General features: G+C 40.8%; 1 protein-coding gene across 2 annotated transcripts in view; it reads right to left on the bottom strand.

The window, feature by feature from the left end:
- DOK5 (docking protein 5) overlaps window positions 1–25,058 on the bottom strand; it is a 138,232-nt gene that overhangs the window by 20,641 nt on the left and 92,533 nt on the right. For both annotated transcript variants that reach the window (XM_045528397.1, XM_045528398.1), the window contains exon 6: window positions 10,586–10,721. In XM_045528397.1, the coding sequence (XP_045384353.1) occupies window positions 10,586–10,721 (136 nt within the window). The remainder of the gene's footprint in view (window positions 1–10,585; window positions 10,722–25,058) is intronic.

Genomic DNA, 25,058 nt, shown 5'->3' with positions numbered 1-25,058 from the left:
CATGGGGAATGAAAGTGATTTGCATCAATTTATTCACAGCCATCTGAATTCTCAGCCACATGCATAAAACAAAATCATTGCTCCCTTTGCCTCTGGTAACTTTTTATACCTCCTTACTAAGGAAACCCTCTCCCCGACCTGTACATTAAAATAGATATCCTCTGGGACTGAGTTTTCCATGGCCTTTTAAAGCAGACTTGCTTGGAACCTGAGCCTTGTTTGGGGCATTGGTATTCTGGTTTAATTTTTCTTTTTTCTCTATGCTCATAAAATAATTTATTCAATCCCTATGTTGTTCATTCAACAAACCTGTAAGCCCTGTGCCAGACCCTGAGCTTATTACAAACCGATGGGGCCTTGTCGTTCCTGCCTTCCAGAGGCTTCCCAGCCTCCAGTGGAGCTGCTGCTCACTCAGAGGTCAGCATTCAAAGTAACTGCAAAAGGCAAAACCCCCTAGGGTCAGATTAACCCTTTGGACACCAGGCTCCCACTCAGTGGAAGCAGCTGCTTTGGTGACAAGACGCCAAACACACGTGCATGGCTTGGACGGGTAAAATAAGTACACTTGTATCTAATGCCACCAGGGTCTAGGGCAGGCTCAGGGAACTAACCACAGCCTGCAGGCCAAATCGGAAAGGAAGAATGGTTTTTACATGTTTCAAGTAAAAAAGAAGAGGAGGAGGAGAAGTGAAGGAGGAGAAAACAGAGGGAGGAGGAGCAGTAGCAGAGACCTTCCATGTCCCATGGAGCCTGAACCATTTACCTTCTGGCTCTTCCTGGAAAATGTTGCCAGCCCCTGGTGGACATGAATACATCACTTATTTCCTAGCTTCTCAAAACAGATGAGAAACCGCCTTGAATTGATTTCATTCATCTCTCAATCCTCATCCCCATTCCTATCTCCGTCTTCTTCGCCGTGATTGACATGGGGACACTGCATTACTCACCACCGTACCTGTGGTCTACGGGGTGCAGCTGTGGTCCTCTGCGCTCAAGTGAAGGCCCCCAAGTGGGGGACAGTTCATGGCCTGGCCTGGCCACCGTCGGCTTTCAGTGCGCTGCCTACATGTGGAGCCCCCATCTCAAACAGTAACTTTAGTTTTAGAGTTTATAAACAAAGCTACAACCTGTTAGCAACACTCGGTGTGTTTCCCCTTTCTGTAGAGGCACAACCAGGAGCTAAACAACAGCCATGGCACGGTGACAGGTGCTCACAGCTCTGGGGAGGGAGTTATAAGGTAAGGCAGCATTTATTTAATAATCAGGTAAATGTACTATTCAAACACACCACTGCCCACCGCAAGTTACTATGTTTTATGAGAGACTGGAAAGGAAGCGCTCAGAGAATGGGATTTATTGAACAAAGTCATGGCAAGTTTAAGCAAGGAGGCTGAGTGTCATCTGTATCTATCCCGTCTGAATGAACAGTTTAGTACGTTTTAAATGTCTATTATTAAAGGTAGGTTAATCCCATTTAGCTTTTGTTTGTTTGTTTGTTTCTAAAGAATTCATGCTGCATGCTTTGTAACTTAGTTTAGTTGGTTTAACTTCAGCTGAGTAAGTACAGCACAGTGGCCCAAATGTGGGCACTGGAGCCAGCAGTCACCCGGGTTTAAGTCTTGACTCCATCACTTCCTAGCTGTGCACCTACCCTGCAAACTCCTCGGCCGTAAGAAGGAGATGATTGTGCCTGTCAATACGGCACGTTGAAGATTCAATGTTAATACGAGTCTAGTGGTTGGAATCAGGCCTGACACACCGTAAGTTCTCAGTGAGTGTCAGACACGTCACCACCCTCAGCAGCGGAGGCAGCGTGTAGCCAACCCTTGTTCATGCTGAAACTCAGCCTGGGTATAACCTTCTTTAAGAAGATTGCTCTTGACCCTTGACAGAGACTCTATTTATAGCCCTGAAAATGTCCCTATCAAGCTTTAACTCTCGACCACGTGTTTTTAAAATATCATTATCTTTTTTCCTGTAGTTGAATGCAGTGCTAGTGGGAGAACCTTCCCTCCCTCTTACCAGTCGAATCAGTTCAATCCGCCATATGCAAGAAATTCACCCACTGTTTCTGTTTCCATAAATGTAAGTATGTAGCCATGGTTTAAAAAAATTAAATGGAAGAGAAAGACATAAAGGGATATATAAAAGTCCTTTTCTAGACTCTTAAACCATAGTCTTGATCCCCAAAGAGAGCCAGCATTAACATGTACCTTTGTATCCTGCCAGAAGTTAATTTTCTGTGCTTTTAAAAGGATGTGTGAGTGTCAGAATCTGCCTTTTGTTCTGCCTCATATTCATTCATTTACTTTACACACCTTTGACATGACTGCATATGATTCCTTTCGTGTAATCATTACCATACACGGCTTTTCTATTTCTAGATAGCTGCCCAATATAATTCCTATCATATTAGGTGCCATAATCAGTCCCCTTTTGGTGGCCACTTGACCTCTTTTTAGTTATTTCTGTTATTGTAAATAAGCCCCCCAAGCATAGGAACTTCGCCTTCTTCAGAGCCATTTCCCCAGCATCTCCCACACTGCCCAGTGGACAGCAGGGCTCAGCAAATATCTGTTAAAAAGGAGAATATAATAGGAGAGGAATGACTCCCCCATGGACATTTGTGTGCACAGCATTCTGGCTTCTGCTAGTATATCTTTAGAGTAAATTCTTAGAAGTACTATCGCTGGATAAAAAGCTGTGTGAATTTTATTTTGATAAGTAAGAACAAATTGCCCTCTAAAGAGATCCCAGTAAATTAAACCCACAGAACTATACGATTGCAGGAGGAGTATACATCAGAACTCCTCATCTAAATTTTAAGCTCCTTTAAAGATTAAAAAAAAAAATTTCTGCCTTATCGTATGTTCTTCATAAGATCTACTATATTATTTTGCAAGTAGTATGTAGGGTTTTTGAAGGATAATTAATAAGCCAAGATATAAAAAGGACTCAATTCAGAAGGGGGAAAAGCTGATAATTGCTTTAAGTGGTACATTTAAAAAAATCCATAAGTTAACCCAATTAACCAGAGCCCATAAATAGAAGAAGAAGTACAAATAGATTTTTTGTGGGGGGGGGAGAGTGAGGAGGTTGAATTCTGAGAGGAGCATTTACATATATAGAACTGTAACATGCAAAGGTCTATTTCAGTGTCTGAACAGTAATAAAATTGATTCTATGATATTTTCATGCCCTCTATATCTAAGAAAAATTGTGTAGCATATTGCTTTTAAAATTAGGTTGAATATAAATTAATTTGGTTTCAAAAATTGTGGAAGAACGCCACTTGAATTTTACAAATCATTAGCAAATTGTATTTGCAAAACCTAGTTTGGAAGTAAATCAATCCATTAACCAAACAAAAAGAGGTGCCAAGGAACAGTTTAGACTGAACTCCCAAACCTAGTGTAGTCAGGGCTCCAGAGCACGGACGATGTCATCCTGGGGGCCGGAACGTCACCCTCAGGGGAGCCCTATGCCAGACCCCTGAGGAAGCCTGCTAAAATGCAGGCATTCTTCACCTTGAGGCTCTCGCCTTGAAGGAAATTCTAAAAATGACAGGCCCCGTCGTGGAATGAGGAACATCCCACACGGTGCCACTCCTTGTTCCAAAATTAGACTTCGTCATAGACACTGATCTCAAAGGCGGCAAAAATAGCGAGCTGCTCAAGGGAGTACCCAGCGTCTGCAGTCTCCGAGCTTCTCCAGCGAGGCAGCTGGCAGCTGGGAGCACACACGTTCCTGCCACCCCGTCCCCTCCATTCAGCAGTCGTCCTTCCCTAATACTCCGGGCCCACCCCTCCTTCTTCGAACACCCCCTCAGAGTGAAGAATAATAATACATGGAATTTAAAAAGTGGGAGGTGGAGGAGGAATTCTAAGATTGGTATTTGGAGAAAAACTACTAAAGGAATGGGGTTTCTTTTAACAGTGATTTTCTTTAAAGATGTAAGTTGCCAGATGTTTCTAAAAAGTGCTCTGATAATAAGGGTAATTTGAAAATGCTAAGACTGTGCTCAGTGGGGACATAAGAGCTTCAAAACCCTTCAAAGGAGTGAGGCTTTGCAGCCATAGGTGGGGAATTAGGAACTAGATGAAGCCACCCTGCATTCCTGGCTCCAGCAGTAATGAGCTCTGTAGCTTCAGGCAAGTGACTTCACCACTCTCAGCATCACTTTCTTCATCTCTACGATAGGGACAGGGATTCCTTCCAGGTCAGGGGTCATGAGTAAAATGTTCCCTTCCATTGTAAGCCCATGGGAGCACGGGCCTCGAGTGTTTATTTACCACTGTATCATGCAGCATGTAACCGAACATGGTAGGTGCTCAATAAACAAGTTTGAATGAACAAATGAGCAAACATAAATGAATGAATCTACCTCACAGAGTTATTGTGATGACTGGAGAAAAAGCAAGTAGAGTGTCTGGCATATTATAGGAGGCCTCATAGATGGTAGCAGCTATTATTGCTAAAGAGCCTGGCATATAGCAGATGTTCAATACATAAATGGTATTATTAGCAAACAGCACAAAATGGGAAAAACATTTAAAAGGTAAAAATCAAAGCACTAAATAAATATTCTTCCAGAAGTTTGCATGGTGTAGGGGACACACACAAAGGTGGCCCCATGATCTCCTCCTTGTGATGTGAGTGTGCCCGTGTGTGGTCCCCTCCCCTCGCCTGTGGGCAGGGCATGTGCCTTGCTTTTAGCCAGTAGAATATGACAAGATGAGGGGATGCTACTTCCATGATTATGATATGGAGGATCATGGCCTCCACCCTCCAAGGAGATGGTGGCTTGGATGAAATACGTGGCCATGTTGCAGAGCCCCATGTGGCCAGGAGCTGAAGGTAGCCTCCACCCAACAGCCAGCAAGAGATGGAAACCCTCAATCCTACAACCCCCAGTGGCTAAATTCCACCAATAACTATGCGGGCCTGGAAGTGGATCCTTCCCTGGTCTTACCTTGAGATGAGACGGCAGCCCCAACCGACACCTGCACGACAGCCGTCTGAGAAACTGAAGCAGAGGACCCAGCTAAGCCATGTCCAAACTCCTGACCCACAGAAACTCTGAGACAATAAGTGAGTGTTGTTTCAATGGTGCACAGTGTGTGGTACTTTGTTACACAGCAATAGAAAATTAACACATGTAGACGTCAATTGGCCACAGCATGGCTAGCCAGTCCCCGCAGAGGGGCCACTTGACAAGTGCAGCCATGGGTAGCTTCAGGGACTGCAGAGGACTGAAGAGTGCAGACATGTGGGCATATCTAATCATTGCCATTTGGGGATGTGAGATCAGTATTTCCAGATCTTTTCACTTTTCAGGATAATACAGTGATCTGAGCTTTATGTGACACCTCTTAATTTTTACATGGTGGCCAGTAATTTGGAGTTTTTAGAACAGCAGTGAGCTAATCTGTTGCAGGATAAAGAAAACATGTCCAGGGGCTTGATTTGGAGATACAGTGTAAGGTGCGGGTTAGCCCAGCACACCTGTTCCAAATCTGAGCCCCACCACTCCTGAACCGGTGGCTTTGGGTCTTTAATGCAAGAGTTTTTGTGAGGTAGAAAGTACATACACAAAAAATATTTAAAATATCATCTGTTACAGAGTAGAGACACAATACATTGTTAATTTATCATTATTGATATTATTATTGTTTCTGTTTTCAATGGCTGTTGAAACAAATTACCACAAATGTGTGACTTAAAACAACACGAATTTATTGTCTTACAGTTCTGGAGGCCAGAAGTCCAAAATCAGTTTCACTGGGCTAAAGTCAAGGTGTCAACAGGGCTGGCTCCTTCTGAAAGTTCCAGGGCAAAATCTGTTTTCTTGCCTTTTCTAACTTCTAATGACCACCTACAGCCTTTGGCTCGCGGCCCCTCCCTCCGCCTTCAAGGCCAGCCACGTGGCGTCATTTCATCTGTCTCCGTCCCTCTGCTCCCATCATCACATTGCCTCTGTCTGACTCTGAGTCCTCCTCTTTCCCTCTTATGAAGACCCCGTGGCTACACTCAACCAGCCTGGACAGTCCAGGGGAATCTCCCCATCTCAAGATCCTTGACTTCATCACCTCTGCAAAGTGCCTTTTGCCATATGAGGTAACAGTCACAGGTTCCTCAGATTAGAGCTTAGACATCTCCAGGGAGCCATTATTCAGCCTACAGCAACTTTCATTACTATCATCTGACCCACACACCTCCTCATTGTGAGTTTTAGGATTCAGGGTCACAAGACAGATGCAAATCAGTCCACTCAGGGCTGTCACTTCAGACTGGCACAGATTTCACAGTGCAGTACTGTGTCTGCAGGTGCACTCCTGGGAGTTTCACTATCGTGGCAGTTAGCAGTGAGTCAGTTCTTCCTAATAACGAGGCTAGGCTGGAGGTGATTGTCACCATCTTTCTCCAGTAGCACCACGGCCATCTCAGAGAAGCAAGCCAGCGGCAGCATACAGGCAATTCCTCGTGGAGAATCTACCCAGATCTGTGTGGATCCATCTATTCTCTATTACCAGAAAAATCAGAATAACCCAGGCAGGATGGGCCAGTCATACTGTCTTCATTTGTTTTATTTTAGCATGCTATCTCCTAATCAGGGATTGACTGAAGTACATTGAGTACATTTAAGCTTTTCACAATCCCCACATTAACTCCTTGAGATTCAGATCCCATTTCAAAGATTACTCATTTCCACCTAGAACAGGATGCTGCTGCTTTAAAATCACATTCATTTTACAGAACCTGCTAAACATACAGCAAATTAAGAACAAGCGACATTATTTTCTAGTTAAATTTTCAAATGGATGATCTGAATGAGGTACTCATATTCCTGATTAATTTTTAGTGAAACTAACGAGGTTGTAAATGGAAAAACATATGCATGTGCCTTTCAAGCACAAAACAATTTATGCGAATTGATGGCTTTACAAATAAGGTAATCTTGGTGAAACTTTAGGTGCTTAAAGGCATCTAATGGGATAGCTACACAACACTAATGCAATGACATGTTGCTCTGTAAGTTTTAAGTGATTTGAATTCTACTTCACAGCTCTCCCCCACCTGCATCCATTCATTGATCTCTCTCTATCGCAATATCCAGAATCGGTAAGAATACGGGGAAGTGGATACCAAGACTGGATCTTGGAAGACTACTTGGAAAGAAAATCAAATCCTCAAAAGCCTTCACAGCCTTTGATTCATCAATTTTTAAAAATTTAACCTGAACAACTACTCATTGATGCATACAGATTGAGCATGGAGCCAAAGCATAGATTTAAAAATCCATGGAACATACGTATAATATGATATAACCATGAAATATGATGTTGTAGATGATTTTTAATGTAGATACGTTTTTTGCAAAAAAGCTAGTTACAAGCCATGTGTTCGATATCATTCTATTGTCTCTGTATACATAGTTAAAATGCTGGAAAGCTACACACTCCAAAGTCAGGGATAGGTGCAGCAGGAGTAGCAGTGATTGACTTTGTTCTTTTTGTTTAGCTGTGTTGTTTGCAATTTTTCAATGATGTATGGCTTCCTCTGGAAATAAGGAAATAGTATTAGATAAAAATAACTATATCTTATAGTTTCTTATAGTAGTTTCTAATTTCTGATTCTCTAAAAACTATCAAATTATATCATTTCCCACTCCTTCTCAATCTTGTTTTTAGATTTGTTCTATTTAGTCACCCTGAGAAAGAGAGAGAGAAAGAGCAAGAGCAAGAGCAAGAGAGAGAGAGAGAGAGAGAGAGAGAGAGAGAAGGATGAGGTGCAGATGAAATGGATATAGTTGTTTCTGGATAAATCATCTGCTGCAGCCATTTTCATCAGCCATTGCTAGGATCAATCTGACCAACCAGTCTGCTCAGCTATTAATAGCAATACTAATGATGGCTCAGCTATTAATAACAGTAATAACAGCTACATTTCCCTGTAACTTATTACACGATGGGCTCTGTGTTGAACGTGTCATGAGCATACCTCACTTAAGCCTTACAAGAAGACTTTAAGATAAACACTATTACTGTCCCCATTTTAGAAAGGAGAAAATTGGAGCTCAGGGACACCAGAACCTTGCTCTCTTCCCCAAAGCTGGCATGGGTCAGAGTTGGGTTGGAACTAGGCCTGGTTTTGTGGGCAGTGATCTTAAACACAGTCTGACGGCATTGACCTTCATCTCTGCTTTATCTGTGTCTACTCCTGTATTACATTAGTCAAGGTTTTCCAGAAACAGAACGAACAGAATACATATAAATATATATATATACACACACACACAGACAGACAGAGAGAAAAAGAGAGAGAGAGAGAGAGAGAGAGAGACTATAAGGAATTGGCCCATGCAATTATGGAGGCTGAGAAGTCCCAAAATCTGGATCCTGAAAGCCTGAGAGCTGATGGTGATGAGTCCTAGTTCAGATTCAAAGGCAGGAGGAGACAATGTCCCAGCTCAAGACAATCAAGCAGAGACAGCTAATTCCCTCTTACCCTGCCTTTTGTCTCCAATAGATTGGATGAGGTCCACTCATGTTACAAGGGGCAATTTGCTTTACTCATCCTACTGACCGAAATGTTACTGCCATTCAGAAGCACCCTCACAGATACACCCAGAATGCTGTTTAACCAAATACCTGGGCACTGCGTGTCCCAGTCAGGTTGGCATGTAAAATTATCCATTATAACCCCTTCATTCAGCCCAGGCCTCGGCAGGCTGAATTGTTGCCACCTCTGAAATTGTGCCCGTGTCTACAAGTCCAGCTCTAGTTTTCTATGAATGCTGAAGTCAGCCCCAGCTCTCAGGGAGTGCTTGCTCTTTAAACTCTGGTCTGAGGGCCAAATCCAGTCTCCTGCCTGCTTTTGCATGACCAATAAAGCAAAAACAACAACAACAAAATGTTTATTATATTTTTAAATGGCTTGGAAAAAAATCAAAAGATGAGTAATATTTGATGATTGTGAAAATTATATGAAATTTGAATTTCAGTAGCCCCATTAATAATGTCTTTTCTGGAACACAGCCATGGCCCAGTTGATGACATATTTCCTATTGCTGCCATTGTGCTACAATGGCAGTTAAGTAGCTACAGTAGAGACCATATCAGTCCACAAAGACCAAAACATTTACTCTCTGTCCCTTTATAGGAAGCTTTGCTGACCCCTGTTCTAAAACCCCAGAGCGCTGTGTATAAAGTCACTTGGGGACAATCTGGGACTGCTTTTGGACAGATCATCTTACTGGCATGCTTGCCCCCTCTTTATATCCAACCACCCCACGTTTTTAAATCATAAATTTTCAAACTATCCTAATCTTACCATCCCAACCCAAATTTTTCTGGTTTTGTAGATTTCCTCCCAGGTGTGAAGTTCTATGTATATGTTTGCAGCCATAATTCACGATTTGCATTTTTTTTTTTTTTTTTTTGAGACAGAGTCTCACTTTGTTGCCTGGGCTAGAGTGAGTGCCGTGGCGTCAGCCTAGCTCACAGCAACCTCAAATCCTGGGCTTAAGCGATCCTACTGCCTCAGCCTCCCAAGTAGCTGGGACTACAGGCATGCGCCACCATGCCTGGCTAATTTTTTCTATATATATTTTTAGTTGTCCAGATAATTTTTATTTCTATTTTTAGTAGAGACGGGGTCTCGCTCAAGCTGGTCTCGAACTCCTGACCTCGAGCGATCCACCCGCCTCGGCCTCCCAGAGGGCTAGGATTACAGGCGTCAGCCACCGCGCCCAGCCACAATTTGCATTTTTTAACTGTTGTGCATTCATGTATGATTTCATGAATTTACTCTTCCTAAAGAAATGCATGAATCGTAACTCTTTGCGCAATCTATAGTCCCTAGCATAACACAATGCAAAGAGTAGGTGTTCTGCGGGCATGTTTATGTGTGCTCTTGTGTGTCTGTGGCATCTTTATACATGGATGACTATGAAGGTTTATTAATCAGACACAGCAAATACATGGCTGTGTGTAGCATGTCATCTGCACACGGGTTCTCTTTAGCCCACAAAGCGTTGCTTGTTAAATTTACAACAATTACCAACTGGAAGGTGCTATATACAGACACAAATCTTTGTCTTCCCTGGAAAAATGAAGTGATCTACCTATACAGATTCCACAATCTCATGTCAACAGTTGTCTTGTCTTGGGCTTTTGACATTTCATTCCAGTTGCCCTCAGCCCTCAGCCCTCTTCTCTCATTTTCATTTTCTTTCTGACCCCTGCCAACATTTGAAATGATAATTTCTGATGTAGCTACATTTAGGTAGATAATCCACATCTCTGTATCTACAGATGTCCATTCATATCCAAATGGATTTTATAATATATACACGTACAATAACTGAGTTACAAAGTAGGTAACAAGGATGCACGGTTATGCTGTTACCAATTGGCCACTCTCAGCATTCCAGGATGGCATTTAATCCAAGTAATACACTGGTGGGTACAGAAGTAAACCATCTGCTCAAATAACGCTGGCCATATTTTTCAGTGCAAAGATTACCAGATTGCATTCTACAGTTGATATACACTGGGACATACGGAAGAAATTCCAAACATACCATTGAATTTTTCACGCTCTGTAGCAAGCGCTCGTGCTGCTCGGCTATGGCCAAGGCAGCAGAGTGGACTTTCTGATAGATGGCCTCCCCATCTCGTGTCTGAAAGATAAACAGCCCTTCACCAGTCTCACACATCCTGTGAAAACAAAAACAAAAAGCTTCTGAAAACCCAGCACCTAGTAGTGCAATACACTAAGAGCCTAGAATACTCCATGAGGCTGTGCTCATATATTTTTTATGAGATTAGGATTCTTGCTCACATTTGCTAAGTAAAGTTAATTAAAAGCAAAATGCTCAGTGTCCCATTAATTGTTATTAATATGGGCAGGGAACTAATCACTCTAGGCTAACATGTGCTGAATTTTTTTTTTTTAATCACAAAGCAAAGTAGGAGGTTAATACAGCTGATTTTTTATTCTGAGTATAATCCTTATATCTCATGGTACCACTCTCAAAGAGAAATATCTGCACAACCCCATTCCCTCTCCTAGTCCCTGAATAACTTCCCATCAGAAGCTATCGGGTCAGCTCAGAGGTGCAAGAATGTCTCTTGTAGATGGTTCCATGTCTCTTGTAGATTCTGTTCTTACATTGCTTACACACAACGGCTTTAAGGATTCCTTCATTTTTTAAATCCTAGATCAAATATTACTCCAGCTTCCACTCAATGTGATGAATCAAATTCAGTTAAGAATTTTTTTTTAAAGCAGCATGGCTGTGCTAAATTAATGTTTGGAACATAAGAGAAGTTTTTCAGAGAAAGTAGTATGGGTTTGATAATAAATGTCCATTATTAAGAGGAAGATTATCTCCACCTCAGACTGAAAAAAAAAAAAAAAAACCACACCTAGAAATGAATTTCATTAATAAGGGGAGATTGGTGTACACAGTTAGGCAAGAACCAAGTAAATGCTTTTCAATGAAATATATGTTAATATATATGTGTATAAGTATATACATACTATTAAATACATGTAATTACTATAAATTTTTTAAAGAACTTGGACAAAATCATACGCAGACACATTAAAAAATCTTTTATTTTGATACATACATATATCAATAGTAAACTAAGAGGTTGTTTTGGTTTGTTTGTTTTAAAGAACCTAATTATTCCAAGACACAATGACACTTCTTCTATTTCTGAATCACCTGCTGAAGAATTCGACACTGGCTTTTGTGCCTGAGTTTTGCTCACATCTAAAGAATTATTTAACACAGCACAGAAATTAAGCACATTTTCAGCTAAAACCACTGTTAATTTTTTTCTTATCTACCCCAGTCTATGCAGTGAATGCAAGGAAACAAGGAAGATATGTCCCTATCTACTTCTTTGCAGTTGGCACAGTACCAAGACCATATGGCAGTTTTCTGCATATATGGCATGGCCTAAGCAATTGGCCAAAACCTGTCTAGTTTGAATTTCATGAATATGGACTATGGGAGAAAAAGAAAAAAAAATGTTGGCTCTTTCAATAAGCTAATATAAAGAACTAGCTCATTGAACACTGATAATGTGATTTTAAATATTAAGTCATCCTAATCCAATAAAGAATGAAAATTAAAATTCAAGGCATTTTCAATAGAGTCTTAGTTCCTTCCTGAAGACATCTTAAAATACTTCAACCCTTACTGCTGCCTCTTTCTTATTTAGCCACCATACAAACTTGACTCTACTACTTGGCATCTAATTCTGTACGGTTTAATGGTTTTCATACATCTTTTTTCCATCAAATATGGAAATGTTAAGTTGTTAAGAAGAGGAAGTAGCTTCAATCAATTCTTTAAGAAGAGGCAGCAGCCTTCTGTTGCCCCTAGGGCAGAGATCACTGTATATTTATTTACTTCCTTAAACGCCAACCTTGGTTCTATAAATGATGAAGGGACTTGTTTGATTGATAAATATCAAACTTTGAAGATATGTTTCTCAAGCTTTACAAACTAGTGCTTTCAAAATTACTGTTATACCACAGTAAGAAACATAGTTTAGATTATAACCCAGTTTATCTATTTATCAATCTACCATCAATCTATAACATGACGATATTTTCTAGTCTATCTTATTTTTTAATACTGGTGGTGGAATTCTTAATCTTTATTATGACTCATTAATTGGCAAGATCTACTTTTTGAAAATCACTCTTTTATCCAATGTCCACTGTTGACAAACATAATGAGTCGACATCCTTCCTTTAATGACATTTAAGTCTCTAAATAAATATTGTGATAAAAAACAAATGAGGTCAAAACAATTATAGTATCAGGTATTCTTCTTTAATGTATACAGACCTCCCTGGACTTCACATGATGGTCTGAAACACACACTGTCACACACACACACACACACACACACACACACACACATGCTTACCACGAACAGAAAGGACCAAGGGTCACAACCTTAAATGTCATTAGTGGTCAAACAGAGAAAGTGAATTGAAAAAGTTTCTCAAACCCACTACAACCTAGAGTGGAGGGAATGTGGCTAGCAGAGATCACAGGTCCTTTTTAAGAACAGTAGCCATGCAATCCCACTACTGGGTGTCTTCGCAAAGGAAAAGAAGTCATTTTATCAAAAAGATACTTGCACTCAAATGTTTATAGCAGCACAATTCACAATCGCAAAGATGTGGAAACAACCCAAGTGCCCATCAATACATTAGTGGATCAATAAAATGTGGTATATGTATACCATGGAGTATTACTCAGCCATAAAAAATGGTGAACTAATACCTTTTGTAAAAACCTGGATGGAACTGTAGACCATCCTTTTAAGTGAAGTATCACAAGAATGGAAAAACAAAAACTGTATGTACTCACTACCAAATTGAAACTTATAGATCAACACTCAAGTGCACATACAGTAGTAAAATTCAATGGAAATCATAGCAGGTGGAGCGGGGAAGGGATGGGTGAATTCACACTGAATGGGCACAATGCACACTATCTAGGTGATGGACACCCTTATAAGTTGGAATGAAACTGTACAAAAGCAATTCATGTAACTAAAACATGTTTACCCCATAATATCCTGAAATTAAAAAAAAAAAAAAGTATAGTAGCCATGATAACAGTCATCCCTAATCAGATATTTACATGGGGGAATGGAGGAATGAGAGTCCAACGTAGCCACAGCTTCTGGTTGTTTAAGAGAAGCCAGAAATCTTTATTTTTATGTGAAGTCACCTGAATTTTAAGAGTTAGCAACTTGCTCCATTTTTTTTAAGCTGTGAGAGCCAAAATGCCTTGATCAACCAGATCTGGCCAAGATGTCACCAGCATGCATTAAAGAGACAAAATGCATTAAAAAACTCTAAGTAGAACAGAAATTAGGCCTTTGGTTTGAATTATTGAGACATGTGTTCACACTGCTCAGAGTATGAACAACCTGAAGAACTTTAGGTAGTGCTCAAAGGCACAGCTCAAAGTTCTCCAGCAGGACAACATGACCCAGCAGGTTGCCAATGACCAAAAATTGACCTTCATATGCTCTTCCATGTAGCCTCTTCTAAACTCTACCCACAAGTTCTTTTCTCTTATACATGCCTGCCCCCGCCCCCCAAATTGATTTGTCTGGAACTGTTTCATAAGCAGCTTTACAACTCTCTAAAATGTTACTACAGGCCTTTCTCAAAATAATATAATGGGCTAACTCCCTAAGGCAATAAGAAGAAAATAGGGGGATAAAAAACAAAGTGAAAAGAAAAGCATAACAAACAGGCTAATGGTCTTACATAACCTAATACAGCAATGACTGCTTATCATCTCCAGAGAAAACGCAACACAGAACAAAGATGTTCTAATGGGTTCACCCTTTAGGAGAATAACAAACCCATGTGTTTTGACTTTTTATAGTTTCAAGTCCTTCTTTCACTTTATCCATTGACTTTTACCCTGGACAATTTTCCAGCATCCAAAGTGGTCCCAAATGACCCAATACTCTATACACTAACAGAAACCAGTGGGTTGGAAACCCGGAGAAAGTAAAATGGTGAGTTTAAGATCAGCCTTTTTAACGCCCTCTGTGAGGATAAGGATTCAGATGTAAGAATACTGTAGCCATACAGAATGTGGTTATAGTTTTGAGTTTCCCAATAATTACTTTGCCTAAATGATATGCCTGTCACTCTAAACCATGGATTATTCCATTAGTAAAGAACCCAAAGAAACCAACAGGTCAGAAAATATCAGGGAACTCACTGATTCTTCCACATCCTGAGTATGTCCAGGCAAGGTAAGAAGAGGCAGGAGCTTGACCTGGGATCATCTGGCTGGGATTTTCCCTCACCAGCTTTGTGACCTAATCCAAGTCATTTAACCTTTCTAAATCTGCATTTGCATTTGTAAACAAATATGACAATAACTCTCACCTAGATCTACTGCAAGTATTACATGTGATATGTAGAGTGCACAACGACATCTTCAAGTAAAGGGAGCTTCCATTATTCCACTGGGATGTCAGCTCACATAGAAAGGGATTTTTTTCCAATTTATTCACAGCTTTGCCACTCACTCATGCCTAGAATATGGCTTGGCTCATATTCGGTGCTCAAGAAATAACTGCAGAATGGATCGTGACATTGTAGGCTGTGCTAGGAAAGGCATAGCTGGGAACCTGACCCAGGCTTCCAGCAAGTTTTACTGAAAGTGAGAATTCATTGAGTCACCCTTGTGGGAAGGAAGGGGTTGGAAAGAGAAGGCAGGAAGAACAGAGCTGACAGAAAGAGCAGCGCAAATCAAGCCTTCAGGTGGGACACAGGTGAGTGGATCCAACATGTCGGAGAGGGACTGGAGCCCAGTGAACAGAGCTTGAATGTGATGTGATCTTCACTCCTGTGAACAGAGGCCACCCACACACTATGGTTCTCATAACGCTGATGCCCAACTTCGGAAGCTCTGTTCTCTCCCTGTGCCAATGACATTTCTCACCAACATATTTCATTAGAAAAATATCAACAGGATTGAAATTATGAAAACTAAAATAAATTATTTCATGGTAGACAGTATTATTAATAAGTAAATTTATGAAATAAGCAAGCTAGTGAGTTTCACATTTCCTTATTGCCAAGATGTATTTTGTGCATGTCTGTGTATGCCTACGTATGTGTGTGTTTAGAATACTTAGCCGTGGCTAAAAACAGGATGCATCTCATACTCAACATGTAAATTTCACATAGTTTTTTCCTTCTCTCCTCCCCTTCCAAAGTGGTCATTAAACCAATGCTGAATTTTACATTTGTAATTACGTATTATAATTGAAAGAATAAGGCACGTGTCACACCTACATGAGACAAAGCATGACAGCTGGGAAGGATGTAAAGGAGGCACAGACACAGGCTTTCTCTTTGAAGAGCCTGGAATTTGTATGGGGAGACGAGATCTGCATGTTTTGTGAAAGGGCCCTTGAATAACATAACGGTTGCATGCGCCATATTGCTCAGAGGGGCAATGAAGAAAGGAAATGTATAGCCGAACAGAGGGGTGTGTGTCAGCATTGCTACAAAGAAACTCTGGAAGCCAAAAACCTGAGAGAAACAGATCAGAAGCACCTGGCAGAGAAGGACACAGAATTAAGAGGAAAAAAACCCTGCAGAACGTTTACATTCCTTTGCCTATGAAAGTGAGGCAAGCTAAAATTATAATCGGAACAAATGGAGTAAAATCCTCCTGCCCCCACTCCCAGGGCTATAACGCTGCCAGCAGCACTATGCACAGACATGAAATGAGCAAACCAGGAGGCTTAACCACATGGGAGGCTGAACCACAAGTAGCTCCACCTTGAGGAAATTATCTGTGAGGGGTTTGTTAGGGGCTGACCGTTGATGTCAGCCCCACTGACACCAGCTCTGTTGACAGTGGCCGCTTCATTCTTTGTTGTGGGGCTGCCCCAGGCATTGCAGAGCGTTTAGCAGCATCCCTGGTCTTTACTCACTAAACGTCAGTGAAATTGCCCCTTACACAAACCAATAAAGGGTGCAAGGTGAGAACTAGGGTAAAGGGCCCCAAAACTCTGCAAAGGACCAGACCTAGCTAAAAATAATGATAATAATTAGTTGCCATCCATAATTGCTACTCTGGAGTCACATAGCTGGTGGTCATAAAGATTCCTAACTCTCTCTGTAGATAACATCACCCTTTTGAAACCCAAAGACAGCTTCTGAGATATCTTCCAGGCCCTGCATTCCAGTGGGTCGCTGACCCACCCAGACCAGCTGCCCAGACCAAGAAACGGACTCAGCTGGAACTGTGACCCCACGAACTGAAGCAATATGAGAAAGATGATTTTTACACCCCTATAATTTTGCCCCAAACCTAGCCAATTAGTAACCCAATTGCCTAATCCTTTGCCCACCAAACTATCCTTAAAAACCCTGTCTCCCAAATTCTCAGGGAGGCCAATTTGAGAAATTCCTCCCATCTCCCGGCTTAGCGCTCTGCGGAATTAAACTCTCCATTGCAACCCGACCGTCTCAGTGTATTGGCTCTTCTCTGTGCAGCGGGCAATGCGACCCAGTTGGCCGGTGACATAAGTAGCACCCCCCAATTGTGATAACCAAAAATAGCTCCACACATTGATAGATGTCCCTTGGGAGGTGAGAACCACTGAAATAGACCCAAACTGAGAAGATGAGGGAAAATCTGAGTAATGCGCATATGGTAAGACGCTGCATCTACAAGGCAGCATCTGAGTTCAGGGGAACTGTTGCTTCACCACAAACTGGGGTGACAAGGACATTGTGCAGTCGTGTATCCTTGTTGTCCTTCCTGTTCCAATGATTGGCGTCACTGCCTGGTTGACCTCAGCTTAGGTCAAGGCAGCAGCCCACTCTCCTAGTGCCCCATGTGTGTGCTGCCTGCAGAGCAGGGCGACCCAGTCCATGTGCTACTGCCATTGTTTCTATGGCCCTTGTTGTGACCGGTACAGCGAGAACCAGGAATCAGTGTAAGATACCACGTCGTAGACCACTGTGCTGCTCGGACTTCTGAGCTCTGGGCAGCTCCAGTGAACATCATCACTCACATACAAGTTTCATTATGGTGGTCAAATCTTTGTCTCACCTATGTAATCCTTTTTCAATCAACTCTTTTTTTTTTTTTTTTTTTTTGCTTAGGCAAATGTATTTTTGTACATGGAATCATCAAATCAATATCATAATCCACAAGCTGAAAGTTGACATAAAAATAAATGCAATGAAACAAAACATTGTTATTAAACTATGTCCTCTTGCTGTCAGAGATCTGAGCTGTTGTTTCTTAGCAACACAGGTAAATCAGAAAGTGTCCGAGATGTGAGTATGACATGCCAGCACCCAACTGAAATGTTTCTCTATAAGTTAATCCAAAAGATGAAAAAGTAACTTGAAAAGAAAATGGCTTTATTACTGTGAGTCTCACATTTCTTTACTGTTATGCCTCCGTTGCCTAAAATCATCCCACATTTTGGGAAACACAGGTGCAATTCCTCCAGCCCTGCTCTAGGTGGCTGTGGGAGGGAGGCATGGGAGACAGGAAGTCTCTCAATCCCAGCTCTCACACGTGGTAGAATCGTGACGTTGGGCAAGTTCGTGACTTCTCGAAGTTTCGGTGACTTCATTTTTCAAATGTGAGTAATAAGATCACCCAAGCCTCACAGCGTGGTGGGAGACTGTGTTTTGCATTTAGGAAACAATCTGGCATCAGGTGAGCATTTAATTACAATTTGTTGTTGTGGCTGCTATTTTAACCCTTTGAAATGACAAAGCTGATGAAGAAGGATGCCTGGCTCCTGCTCACCCTCTTTAAAACTGCACCCCTTCTTTTGCACTCTCTATTGTCTTTTCCAACTTTATTTTTCACCGTGGGACTCAATTTAACATCTATTTACTTTGTAAAATGTTTGCCACCATCTGTGACCCTTCTCCTGTATTGAACACGTTTCGTAAGAGCACAGACACGTGTCTGCTATATTCACTGCTACATCTGCAGTGCTTGGAACCAAACCAGACACTTAGGGTACTAGGGGAATATGTGATGAAGGAAACAACAATTCATTTGTACTGGTCCTTTCTAGAATTCTGAGCTATCATCACATATAAAGCGATCACATACACCAGGGGGCCATCACCTACATCAAGGTGTCCCCAAGACAAGGTATATTGATAAGTGCCTAATTTTGCCTTGAAGGCCAGGAGAAAGTCATTCTTACTTTTAGGGATTACACGTGCTAAATTCACAGACGCCCAGAGGTGGATAGGACTTAGCTAAGCTTCTTACAGTGGTGGCCTTGTCTTGTTTGTCGTCACACCCTCAACTGAGCACGGCATGCAATAATGAAACATCTGTTAAGAGGATTGTTAAAAAAGTTACTCTGTGGAGTAGAAAAGGGAACTTTCTCTTCTGATTTCATACATGCCTCTACTACTGGAACATTTATAATAAGTATACCTTACTTTTATAATTAACATTCTTTTTAGATAAATGCTAACGAAGAACAAGTGGTCAAATAGATGACATAATTGTAGTTTCTGTTTTCTTGCAAAAGAAGAGAATTTCCATTCTCCTGATTGAGCCTGTGTGTGAGATTCAGTGCATTTGTATTTGAATCACTCTGTTCAACGTAGTAGGGAGAACTGAGTACACTGTATTGTTCATTTGCTTTCAGTTCTTTAATAAGAATGAGTATATGCTCTATAAAACAATTCAGAAATTAGGGATTACTGAGTAAGCTTAGAATCAAGGAGACAGAATAGTCAAAGATTTCAGACATGCAAATAGACAAATAGAGACTATTCAAAAGATATCAGAACAATTGTCATTTTATCTGTAAACTCACCAATTAAAGGAGAAAACAATTTTATTCTCCAGTGAAAATTATTTCACCAATCAGACTGTTTTTAGGGTGAAATATGCAAGAAACAAATTATTTATTTTCCAAAACTGTTCAGACGCCTTTCTGGACAAAAAAAGAAAAAAAATCCTTTTCACAAACTTGTGCACTCCATTGAAGGAAAAGTATCTGTATATGCAATTTAGATTTTCACATATTTTTGTCATACCTAAAAATTTCCCTTAAAACAGTGTCAAAAGAATGAGAGAGTCTCTCTCTGGGTGATAAAGAAAGGCATTCATGTGCAGTAATTATTTAGTACGTTCTGCCAAATGTCACCTGAGCTCCTCTCACTCCTGCAGGTGCAAAACCCAGGGTATTAATTTAAATCATTGGGGAGGCATGGCGGAGTCTGTCATTGAAGCCTGCTAACTCAGCAGCCAGCTGTAAAATTAACGGGGAAACTCCCTGGACACCTGCCACCTTTCTTTAAACAATAACATTTCCACATGGTTCCATGGGGGACGTTGCTGCAGTTGGAACTTCATGTCAATTGGATCATCCCATAAAAAAATCAGAGCCCCTGCAGTCAGATTCACATCAGTGAGGTTTCAGGGCTTTGGAGTGGAAAGTAACAAACAGAAGACTAGAAAAACCTCAAGCAAAATAAGCAATGTGTACCTCTGTCCCCCAAATAAACTAACTGTTCGTTATCTCCAGGGTCAATTAATTGTGCGATGTGCCTTATTAAAAATTTTATATTTCAACTCTGAATTTCCGCAAAAAAAAAAAAAAAAAAATAGAGATATGGTCAGATTGCCTTATATGGAGGGAGAAGGGTGAAAACAGTGTGTAGAAGCCCTGAGGACCTATGATCCTCATAGCGCCCCCAGGAGAGATGAACAATCCTGGCTGTATGTGCCTACACTCTAAATTGAAATAACAAATAGGGGGTTCTAAAATTAAAATCAAAATAAGAACACATATTCACTAGGGCACAGCTCAGGAGGCACATTCAAATTACCAAATTACCAATATCTTTGCAAGACTGTGGCTTATTGATGGATGCCTTCCCCATATTGAGACGGATTCCATGGAAAGGGGCAATATTCTGGCAAAATCATGCAAGATAGTTTTAGCGAGCTTTGGTTATGTACGTATGCTTTGTCTTCATTAGTGCTGCAGAAGTTAATTAAGAACTAGGCTAATCTCCAGTAGAAGGTAAACCTTCTTAGAAATCTACAGAAGTCAAAGATCTGAGTGTGAGTCCTGAATTTACTGGCCTCATGACTTTGGACCTCATGCCTTTGCCCAAGTGGCTTGAATTAGATAGTGCATATAAAATGCTTAGCACTGTGACTTTCGTATAGTAAGGGCTCAAAAACTCTTAGCGATTATTTTCAACGGCTGATACACTTGCTAGAGCAGGGTTTCTCAACCAGATAATTGGACCTGATAATTTGTTGTGAGGGACTGTTCTGTGCAATGTAGGGCGTTTCGCAGCATCTCTGGCCCCTCTACACACTAGATGCCAGTAGCACCCCCTGCCCAAGTTGTGACAACCAAAAATGTCTCCGGACATTATCAAATGTGCCCTGGGAGCAAAATGACCCCTGGTTGAGAACCACTGTTCTGGAGATCAGCACCGTCGTGAGTGATAATGCTGTAGTCGCAGTCAGATAGCTCTTGACTCTATTTGCTGTGAGCAATTATTAAATGCTATAGTGGACATAGTAGTTTTTAAAAACCTCACATCTGTTCCCCTTCTCATGGCAACAGTACCCCCTCGTGCCCTGGGAGAGCCAGTCCCCACTGTGCATGTACCCTGTGGGCTTCGTGTTAAGTGCTCAGGACGGCACCTGACACGCAGTGAATACGATGGTCAACACATAGTAGGAATTTATCTCTCTTCTATTGGAGGATGGTGTCGGAAGATCCCAAGCCTCCTGAAAGTCCCCCTAGGGAACTATAATGAAGCCATCCCAGAAGAAACAAGACTGTCAAATGAAACCTAGGGTTGCCATTTGGGCACGGAATTAAGCCAAGCCTGAAGCTGTCTCTACTACTCAGACTTGGAGTTACGTAAGGCCATGAATTTCGCTTCTGTGTCAGTTTGGGTTGACATAACTGCCTCCTACAACGCCAGGCATTCTTCCAGGTGTTTTCACATGTGTCTTTATTTAATTTTCATAGCAATCTTGCGAGATAAGTAATATATTGTCCCCATTTTAGAGGTGGCAATAGAAGCTCGGTGAGTTAGGTGACATAGCCAAGTTCCCACAGCAAGTATGTAGTAGAACTGTAGTTTTATTTCATTTCCTCTAATTCCCAGTTCAGTTTATTACACATGCCCCACTGTCAGCTTGGGCAGGATGAAACGGGTGCCACTGAGAGAATAACACTCAGTTCTGGCTCTAAGAGAGGCTGACTGTAGGCAGAACTTTGCCCAGGGTCTTTGGGAGGAGGATTCCCTGTGTGCTAGTGGATATTGTTAAACTTTGCAGATGCGCATTGGATATATGAAAACTCTTTGCCTGGAGAGATTTAACTCCTGCTCACTTCTTGATGCAAGAGAGGGAGGAAATTATATTAGTTAATATAAACCTGCCTTGTTTTGAATACATCCAAAAATAGCCACGGAGAAAATTATCTTCACTAATAGAGCAAGGCAGACATGAAACCTTCACACTTGGGGAAACACGAATGATCTTATTATTCTGAGCATCTTGATGGTAACTATAAAAATTCATCTTTATTTGGGTTTCAGGCAAAATATAAAATAGAAATATTAACTTGCATTTAACACTGTCTGTATCCTGCAAGCCCAAGTGCTGTTCCAAAGAATACCAAAGATACAATTTAGGAGAAGCCACAGCATCCTTCTGGATCATCTACATACATTCTGCTTTTACCTACAATAACCCTGCAAGGAATTTACTACTCAAATCAACTTACAGGGGAAGTTAGGCACTTTGTCCAAGATCAACAGCTAGTAAAGAACAGAGATTAGAACCTAAGGTCTCCTGGGACCCCTGAATCAGTGCTCCCTATACTAGATACGCTGTTCAAGAAATGAGTAAGATCCTAAGAACACAATTCCTAAACTTTCTCCTCCGACCATTCAATCCCAAGTTTGCACCAGCCTCACAAAGCATGACCATTGAATAGAATGCTATTCAAAATCAATAAATATTCTATGTCCTTATGACACTGGAGGCACAGCACTGTGTAAACCGGGTTGTAGGTGTTATACACATCTGACTGCTGGAGCTCTTGGACAAAATATGCAAAAGGACAGACCATCAAGGGACCACTGAAGACATGGAATAAAACACTTTTATTTTCTAAGTCGGCATTTTATAGCTTTTGCTCAAAGACTATTGAAATAATTTTGGAATTTATGTCTCTAATATATCCACATATTTTTCATCCACCATTTCTTTCATGTGAGCTACTTCACTATCTCCCATCATCCACACCTGTTCCCTCCATCCTACTAGTCACAATGGAGGCAGACTGACCTTTGCAAAATACGAACACAATTATATCATGGACACACACAGCCCATACACGCACAGAGACTCAAATATACCTGCTTGCAAATCTCTATGGTTTCCCACAGCACTTAGCAAAGATATCAATGTCTTTTAAATAATCACCTAGATCCTTTATAGTTCTACTAGATTTCAATATGAATAAATTATTGTAGTAGTCATGTCATACCTGGAAAATTAATAAGATGATTTCAAAAACAAAGTTTCAGATAGTCATGAGATACTACAAAAGTTTACTAAGGTTTTAATCCTCAAATACTACCATAAAAAGCCACATTCTTTTCCTATTTACTACTTCCCATAAATAGTAAATCAAAAAACAATTTTAAAATTTAAAAAAATTTTAAAATATTAATAGTTGAGTAAATACTGCCCAAAACAGGCCCAAAATGTCCTGACTGATGCAGAATTCTCCTCCACATCAATATGAAATACAAATGGAGGATGATATGAGGTTTATAGCCATAGAAAAGTCTATTTCTATTATAAAACATTTTCTGTATTTAAATTTCACTGGTTACAATTAATACATAAATAATTTCTGAGACCCAGAGGGGGAAGTACACTGACCTTACCAAACAAATTCTTAATTTTCTATATGTATTTTCCCATAAGGACAATAAATAAGTACTTTGGACAAAAGCATAACATTGCTCTAAACTTTAAAGTTTTATTTTTTGTGATGACCTTTGCAGTCTTGGGAGATTCACCAACTTGTTCCTAGGTCCTTGAAAATAAAGTAGACCCGAGAAAAGATATAGAGAAAGAAGGAAATTTAAAACTTTCTAGGATAAAAAAAACTTTCTAGGATTTGATAGTTGTGAAAACATCAGCTTGATCATATTTCTGAAAAGCAAATTTGGACTAATAGGACTTTGTTGAAAATGCAATGAGCAGATTAGTGTGAGGGGAGTATTACTGTTGTCTAGTCACATGAATCGAGGTCTTAGGTGTTTAGAACTTCTGTTTTTACCCAACTTACATCACATTTCATATTTTTGTCAAGAATAACTTTCTGCTTTTATAAATAATTTTTTTAATGTCACAGGTTGATTGTTTTCAACTTGAATGTTACATCAGGCCATATACAGAAGGACTTATATTTCTTAAAATGTAGTCATTTAAAATTCTAAGATATAAAATTTACCTGCAGTATTTTATTTTTTATTTTATTTTATTTTTTTTGAGACAGTCTCACTTTGTTGCCCGGGCTAGAGTGAGTGCCATGGCGTCAGCCTAGCTCACAGCAACCTCAGACTCCTGGGCTTAAGCGATCCTCCTGCCTCAGCCTCCCGAGTAGCTGGGACTACAGGCATGCGCCACCATGCCCGGCTAATTTTTTTCTATATATATTTTTAGTTGGCCAGATAATTTCTTTCTATTTTTAGTAGAGACAGGGTCTCGCTCAGGCTGGTCTCAAACTCCTGACCTCGAGCGATCCACGGGCCTCGGCCTCCCAGAGGGCTAGGATTACAGGCGTGAGCCACCGTGCCCAGCCTACCTGCAGTGTTTTAAAAAGGAGTCTGAATTCTGGGGCGGGAGGAATGAGTGACAAGGAAAATGAGACACCGAGTAGAGGAATCTCTTGGTAGATGACGATCACCCCAACTGCTGGCACTGTCTTCTCTCTCCCAGATCAACTTCTAACAGGAAAAAGCAAAAGCCCTAAAAGTGCACACTGGCTATCACATAAGCCAGTTTTAGAATTCGCCTCTTCCAGCATCGGTGGCAACCATTACACTGTGAGCACAACAGACGGAACTCAATAAACTGCAACCTGAAAAAGAGCCAACGGCCCCTCTTGTCGATACTCCGCTACGGTTGGCTCAGATGATGAAACATCCATTAAATAACAATATGCAAGTTTTCCAGAAACCAAGAAGCTGGCCTCTGTTCAGCCTGATCCACTCAATGGTACATTTTTTAACATTTTTACCTAGTTCAACTTCAGTTTGTGGTCCGGAATCACACACTGCAGAATGAAAATTCATATCGTATTTGTGAGACATTAGAATCCTCCACAGGGGAAAAGCCATATTGAATGCGTGCGTATTTTACAATACCTTTCACATTATATAATCCCGATTCTATGAATTTCCTGAAGTGTACTTCA

Source organism: Lemur catta, chromosome 17 (genome assembly GCF_020740605.2).
Source record: "Lemur catta isolate mLemCat1 chromosome 17, mLemCat1.pri, whole genome shotgun sequence".
NCBI lineage: Eukaryota > Metazoa > Chordata > Mammalia > Primates > Lemuridae > Lemur > Lemur catta.
Note: the sequence above shows the minus strand (reverse complement) of the source record. Positions and strands in the feature narration are given on the sequence as shown.